Source organism: Cariama cristata, unplaced genomic scaffold (genome assembly GCF_000690535.1).
Source record: "Cariama cristata isolate BGI_N322 unplaced genomic scaffold, ASM69053v1 scaffold8880, whole genome shotgun sequence".
Classification (NCBI taxonomy): domain Eukaryota; kingdom Metazoa; phylum Chordata; class Aves; order Cariamiformes; family Cariamidae; genus Cariama; species Cariama cristata.
The window spans coordinates 1-7,383 of NW_009595222.1; the positions used below are offsets into that span (position 1 = coordinate 1).

The 7,383-nt window shown below is 39.6% G+C and overlaps 1 protein-coding gene across 1 annotated transcript; it reads left to right on the forward strand.

Annotated features, from left to right (window-relative positions):
• The first annotated feature begins 1,820 nt into the window (after nt 1–1,820).
• Nucleotides 1,821–5,915, forward strand: LOC104156660 (chromosome unknown open reading frame, human C17orf67). Its single transcript, XM_009701227.1, has 3 exons — nt 1,821–1,875; nt 2,559–2,659; nt 5,799–5,915. Exons 1-3 carry the CDS (start codon nt 1,821–1,823, stop codon nt 5,913–5,915), a joined length of 273 nt encoding a protein of 90 aa, XP_009699529.1.
• The last annotated feature ends 1,468 nt before the right edge of the window (nt 5,916–7,383 follow it).

Here is a 7,383-nt window from a genome sequence, read left to right on the forward strand (position 1 = left end):
GGGTGGGTCACCAGTTTATCACGACTCCGGCTTATCGCCAGCGGCTCCCGGTAGCCCGCAGAGCGCATGGCAGAGTGGCCCGGCTTCAGCTCCAGCGGGAGCTCGCTGGGGCGCAGGGCCGCAAGCCCAAGGTGAAGGGCCTCGCCGGAGGAGGATGCTCAGCTGGCTTCGGGCTGAATTATCGTACTATTTGGTCCTTTACTACCCCAACCATAAATGCTTTTCCCCTCGTAATTTCGTTCTGGCCTTACGTGTTACACTGTTTCCCCTGTAGCAGTTCTAAAAATAAATAGTTGCCGCTATTAGAAACTACAGGGTTTTACACTCTTAAAACTCTCAAACAATTACATACATCTACACAACATAAATAACACTTCTTGGATTTTAGGCTGTTGGTATCCTAAAACACATACTGAAAAATGCAAGTGCTTCACAGTTTGACAATGCTCAGGTTTCCAAGAAAAGTCCCATAGCGGGAGGTCAGAGCCCCAGAACTGCCCAGCTCCCAAACTGCTCTCCTTCCACCACTTGCGCTCACTCTGGTCAAGCCCTCACACCTTCAGCCCGTGATTCTGTCCAGTTTTTATAAACTCATAAATAGCTGTGTGAGCAGTTGTTGTAACCCAGCCCGGCTGGCTAAGGAGAGGTGCCTCCCTGGGGTTTGCCCAGGTTAAGCACACCCCGAAGGTGTCCACCCGGAGGGGGCATTCACGGAGCCTCTCTCTCTGACCTGCTGTTTGATTTCTTGAACCTTTCTGTATCTTAACATTTCTGAGACTCACAGCTCTCTGCCATATTTCACTAAAACTGTCTGACTTGTGGCACAGACAGAACAAACACCACTTCTTTAGGAAATAAAAAGGCACAAATGAAGAGACCTGCTCAGAGCCAAGCTGGCAAACCCCAGGTGAATCCCTGTGGTGCAGGAGGTACTGAGGTGTGCTGCTCCTTTCCCTCGGCGGGGAAATGCTCATTACTCACATCCCTCATGCAAGAGCCGCTGATGAATTCCGACTCCTTATTTCATATGCTATATTCAAAGGGACACTTACTTCTTTTCCTACAAATTGGTGATGCTGGTGCCATATGTCCGGCATAGCACTGCTCAGGAGAGGTCCAGACTGTCACATTTCTCAAGGCAGAAATGCAGTGTAGCTGTGTGCAATGACATTTGTTAACCTACACTCTTACTTCACACTATGTTTACTAGTAAGGACATTTATAATCCTGTTTTCTACTACCTTGTCCTGAAAAGAGAAGAATTATGTGAGTTTTCATTTGTATGGTTCTATTAATTTGATAAAAATCTCTGTGCTGTGTTTTTCAGCAGTGATAATTTGGCTTTGCTAGAGTTAAACCACATTAATGTGTACTTCTGTGCCGGAGTAAAGTTAGAGACAATTCTTGAAAAAGGGGTCCTTTGGCAACTGCCTTTGAGATTAACATTGAGTAATGGGCAATTGTTTCTCTTAAAAAACCAATCGTTTACCTTAGGCACCTGAAACCATTGCTTGCTATGCTAAATGTAATGTGAAGTGGTTTATTTTCACAAATTAAAAATATCCAGTGTAACTCTGAAGCCTGAAGTGGAAAAAAGGTCTTCTATTTTCCTTCCTTCAGGGACAAAGTTATGCTGAGAATGTGTGAGCAGATAATAGCCTAATTCAAAACTTCAGGCCAGATGTCTTCAAAATCATACTATCACTCAAATTAGTTAAAGCATAAACAAACACTTGTGACTGACGTAGCTACTTCAAATAGGCTAATGCCTCGGTCAGCGTTACTCACTTTGGAACAGACTGAGAGAAAGCAGAATCAAAATGAAGAAGTTACTTGTGTTTGTCTCCTTTTTGGTCCTGATGACCACTTTTACAGGTAGGAGTTTATATAAAACAAACCTGCATATGTTAGTAGAGCTGCAGAGCATATTATAATTGTATTAATTTGTGAACCTTGTATTTTAGTATTCATATTTCATTTTTAATACTTAACTATTTTTATATTGCAGGCTTTCCATGATTTGATTTTTAACAATCATGCTATTGTATTTGATATTTTACTCTCTGTATCACCACACTGTAGTCATTTATTGTTAAACCAAAAAGTTTAATTTTATTAGCTTACTATTTTAATATTATTTTACCAAGGTCCTGCAAGCTAAATGTTCAATGCAATCTTGCCTTTGCAACAAAAGTCTAACTCATTACTTTGAAAAATAATCCTAAAAAGTAAAGCAACACAGAAAAGAACAAAGAATTGGAAGAGTTACTAACATCAGTGGTTAGATGGTGCTGTTATATGTTTTCATTTTAAAGAGCAACATGAATAGGTAGGGTTTGCTTCATACTGGTAGAACTATAGAAAGCACAAGTATAAAAATGGTTTAAAATTCCACTCTCATCTCCTGGAATGCAATATCCCCTGGGAAGGGGCTGTAATGAAAGAACACTTTGTATATAGACAAAAATCAGGTTTGGAGACATTTCGTTTTACAACTGAGAGATAAAATATTAACTTTTTGGCACTTTCAGATCTAATTTCTGCTTTTCTGTCTTTAGACACTTCACCAATTTTGACTGAAAAAGAGGCCAAACAGATTCTGAGAACTCGTCGTGAAGACAGACCAAGAAAAGCTGGTTTCCCTGATGAGCCAATGAGGGTGATTTATGATATTTATTTTTAAATTACATTAACTAAAAAAAACCCCAACCCCAAAACCCTCAAAACGTTTGTGCTTCGTATTAAATTTCTGTAGATTTAGTTCCAAGCAATACATTATGAATATCAACCTTTTAAGTAGCTGATTTCTCCCATGAAAATTTAAAAAAACCCTTTACATTCTTTCAATTGCTGTTAAGTAGGATTCCGTAAGTGCTGAATATTGCTATTGTGGAAATTATATATCACGGTTCAAAAATGCCGATTAAATCATTGAGAAGAAAGTGGCTTTTCATTTATAAAAATGCGGATTTCATCAGGTTGTTCCTGAAAAACTAAATAACAGGAAATGTCTTCTGCTTACAGGACATTCTGCACTCAAGGCAGAAAGGAGACGTAGGTGTCAGTGGTCAGTGTGGAGATTGAGGTAGCTCTGAACTAGCTTTTAAAATCACTTACTTTCATTCGCTTATTTATGAATGCTAAAGATAGGATGGTTTCTTATGATATTGTAGACGGTTTTAGTTGCTAGTTTAATGTAACAGCATTGTTTTTGGTTTTGCATGCAATATTTACATTTATTTATTTCTAAACCATGTTACATACTACAAATTACATATTACAACAAAAGAAAAAGAATTAAAGAGCCTTCTGTTTTACTTGCTTTGACAAGATGTAACATATAATTCTGCACTTCTCAAGCAGTACTTGAGGTATTTAAAAATTACTGCTTATTTCTTTCCAAAGTAAACAAACTGTGCTAAAATGACATAGTCCTGAAGAGGCAAAACCCACAGACGCTAGAAGCACACAATAGCTTGTGCATGTATGACAAATACAAGGGGCTCAGTTTAATAAGGGGCTGAACGCTTCCAAACTCCGTAGGACACGAAGAGTGCTACGTACCTTGTAGGATCGAGCTCAGTGTGTGCCAGGCGTGTGGAGACAGCTCGTGGTTTTCCCTTTCCAAGGGTTATCGTATACTAGCCAAAAAGAATCCACCTGGCCTGACGCCGCTCCCGATTTACACACTTCTTTGTCAAGTGTGATGGCCACAACAAATCAAAGCTGTCACAAGAATATTGCACCATGCTTGTTAACAATCTTGTACAATGAAGACTGTACGACAGAGCCAAAAACCAGAAGGCATGGGCTTTGCTGCTGCCCACAACATTCAGGATTGGTTTGATTTCTAAGCTGTTGTTAAATGAGCCTTGTAGTTTTTGAAAAGTACTGGGAATATAGCTCCCATCTGTGCTTATGCTTAATATACCACCACGATTATCTAATATGTTATGTAGTAAATACAGTGGGAATATAGCTCCCATGTGTGCTTATGCTTAATATACCACCAGGATTATCTAATATGTTATGTAGTAAATACAACATATATTAAATACAGAAGAAATAAAACAGCAGAGAAGTTGGATTGAGTTAAATCCTGCATTACAGGAAGTTACATGCATACATACCATGCTCTTAGTCATATGGTTTAGTTTTAGGGAGTCCTGCGAGGAGCAGGGAGGTGGACTTGATGATCCTTATGGGTCTCTTCCAGCTCGAGATACCCTGTGATTCTAGGTGGGGAGCAGAGGGAGCGAGGGCTCCAGGAGGGTTTAGTTACTCACCTCTGCTGCTCTGTGCTTGCCACTTTCTACCCTACCACGATTAGTAGCAAACACTTGCTCAGAAATTCCAACCTTCTTTTTCTTTTTCTTTTTTCTATACAGCAATGCTGACTTTCTGTAAGAAAACCCAAACACAAGAGTATTTTTTTTCTCACTAGATGTCAAGGTTTTCAGTAGAAAAGGAAATATCTTCTGATAAAAAACCTTATCCCCCTGCTGCCACTGGGAATGTGGAGATCTTGCCTCATGAATGAAGGTGCATGGCTGCTGTACCTCTGTGCACAGTTCTACCACTGGCTCAAGGAGAAGAACTGATTTTGTATGGATTCTTTGTAGCAGAATGAAATGAGCGCTGGGATGAACCCACCTCTGTTCATCTATTTTAAGCAAAAGCTGTTTGTACTAGGCCAGATCACGCTGAGCTGGGGAATGTAATTTGCAATTCTTTGTGACACTGTTTGACTTCCACAGTGCTGTTTCAGTCAAAAAGCCCGTTCAGTTACAGCCAGCCATCTTTGATTATTTTAAAAATGTCATTTATGTTATCTGCATGTTTTAATCTTACTTTGGCTGAGACTCCGCTTTTTATCATGCAGCATCTTCTCAGTCATATAGTCCTGTTCCCCGCAAGTTCATAACACAGTCTCACAGAGGGATTCGAGCCAAGTCTCCCTGTGCTGCGAGGAGAGAAAGCTCAGTAACAGGCAGGATAGCAGGGCTTCCTGCTGGCACCCCTGTACCCACGCTCTGGTCAGCACAAAGAGCACAGAACTGGATGACAGCAGGAATTCTTGGCCAGTGCAAAGATTTTACGCTACAGCTTCCATTCCTACAATGCCTACTGTGCAAAGCAATGGGGGTATATTTTGAAAAAATGTGTCCAGGGTTCACAAAGCTTATGAGCCCACATGCACGGGGACTGTAACTTCTTAAAGGTAAATTTTGATCCTGATGGAGGTCAAGTTTTTGGTACACAGCCCCCTTTACTTTGATAACTTGTTGCTTACACCAACCCCCCTATAAATTAGTATGGGAAATTCACATTATTTTATGTGTCACAGAAAGACCGATCAGCACTGATGTATGCTACTTACCAGAACCCTTCAGAGTACTGCCACTTGATCCTGCAAGGGGTTAATGCTTTTTAATCCGCAGGAATCAGTTTTCAAAAGAAGCTACAACAGCCCTATCTGTGAGAATCCTTCTGTACCCTCAGGACCAACAGAGGCATCTGTGTTGATATGCAAATGAGAAATGTGTATGCAGAATTCCCAGTTTATGAATATTGTAAAATTCTTGCTCAACACCTTTGCTGATCTGGATGATGATGTCATTCATTAAATATTGCTAGGTTGGGGCAAGCTGACTAGCAATACCATTCCACTACATTTGGTAATTTTAAGGGGTAAATTAATTGCTCTTATGTAAGCTGTGAAATTCTTCCAGTTCATTGGCCTGGCATTAGACTTGAGGGATTACATAATTAAATTACTCTTTATTTTCTTTAAATAGGAGTATATGCTTTACCTCCAGCGCTTGGAGCAGAGATCAGAAGAACAATTCCTTGAACACTGGCTGAATCCACATTGCCTCCCACACTGCAACAGGGATTTAGTGCATCCCATCTAATGGTTTTGCCTACTCCGCAATCGGTATACGTATTTCTTTAACAGTGCATATTTCTTTCTTCATAATAAAAGGCAGAGCCACAAACTGGAAGAGGAAAAGATAAGCAATGGTTGGAGGAAGTACCTTGTGCTGAAAGGGAACATAAATGTCCTAGGCACCAACTGTGTCACTGTAGTTCTGTTCATGTTAATAAAACATTTGGTTAGGCATTTCTGTGCTATATGGATGTAAGTTGGTGACTGCACAACATTCTTATTAATGTTGCTTCAGATTGCTCCTGTTTAGGACTGTAGCAGGATTAAACTCATAGTTGTCATCCTTGAGATATTACATATGCAGTCTGATCTGCTAGGAGTTAGCCTGTTCTGGAGTAGGTCAGCTGTAATGATGTGCTAGCTGCTGTTTTTTTAAATGGAATTCACTATTTAGTACACATGCTGGTAAACATTAACATAGAACATTTCCACAGAGCTTGCATGGATTATTAGTTCTGTTTATGATTTTCAACATCAGCGTAACAGAGAGCATCATTTGCTTTATTGCCTGTTTATCATATGCATCATAGAGTTCAATGGGAAAATATACTCCAAAGCACAGCTCAGAAACCAGGCACCACTCACAAGCCAGTTGGTGACCAAACGACACATCCCTAAGGTACTCCATGTACATTAGGTTTGCGATATGGTCGTCCCTTTTTTTCTCGTGAGTTTTGCATGCAGTATCAACTTATCGCTACATTAAAAAAATGTGATGTATTGAGGTAAGGAATGTACAGGATTGTAAAATGTAAGTATTAATCATAAACCCTTCCAATTACCCAATAGCCATTTGTGATGTTGAAAAAAAAGAAAATATGCCTACATCTATATATTTTTATAACAAGACAAGCCTTCCTGCTTACATTCTTTAAACATACATGAAATTTGCCAACTGGGATAAATTTGAATCATCACTATAATAGTGATGCTCTATCACTCACAGTTAACTTTTTAACAAAAAAGTTGCAGGTTTAGTGCCATACTTTCAAGAGCTTTTAAGCAGTAGAACACAGAGATGGCGTCTGTCAGGGCTGATCTGTTTCAAAAGACAGAAAGTTTGTCTGCTTAAAACTCTGCTATCTATTTGTACCTGTACATATCTAAATACCTTTGAAAGTCTGGATGTTGTGGTAGACTTCAATGGAGCTGTGTTAATCCACCATAAGCCAAAGGTCTGAAACTTATTTAAAAACAAAACCATAAAATTCCCAAACCTCAGCCCTAGGAGGGTAAGTTGGCAGATTTAAAAAAAATCTTCCAGCTGAGACAAAGCTGAAAGCTGGCTCCCTTAGCTATTGTAATTCTTCACAATAGCTGCTCATGGGCGACTGTGAAGAATTAATGTTAGAAAAGTGCTTAAATGATTTGAAGCCCTTTATATGTTATTAGTATGGCCAATGTGTCACCGTTTAAAGCTGGGCTGGCAATTA

What these genes read in the sequence shown, in the direction of transcription:
- LOC104156660 (XM_009701227.1), top strand. Translation starts at nt 1,821, where the DNA reads ATGAAGAAGTTACTTGTGTTTGTCTCCTTTTTGGTCCTGATGACCACT. An exon ending in CCTGATGACCACTTTTACAG is followed by an intron (nt 1,876 to 2,558) that starts GTAGGAGTTTAT and finishes TTCTGTCTTTAG; the next exon opens with ACACTTCACCAATTTTGACT. An exon ending in TCCCTGATGAGCCAATGAGG is followed by an intron (nt 2,660 to 5,798) that starts GTGATTTATGAT and finishes TTCTTTAAATAG; the next exon opens with GAGTATATGCTTTACCTCCA.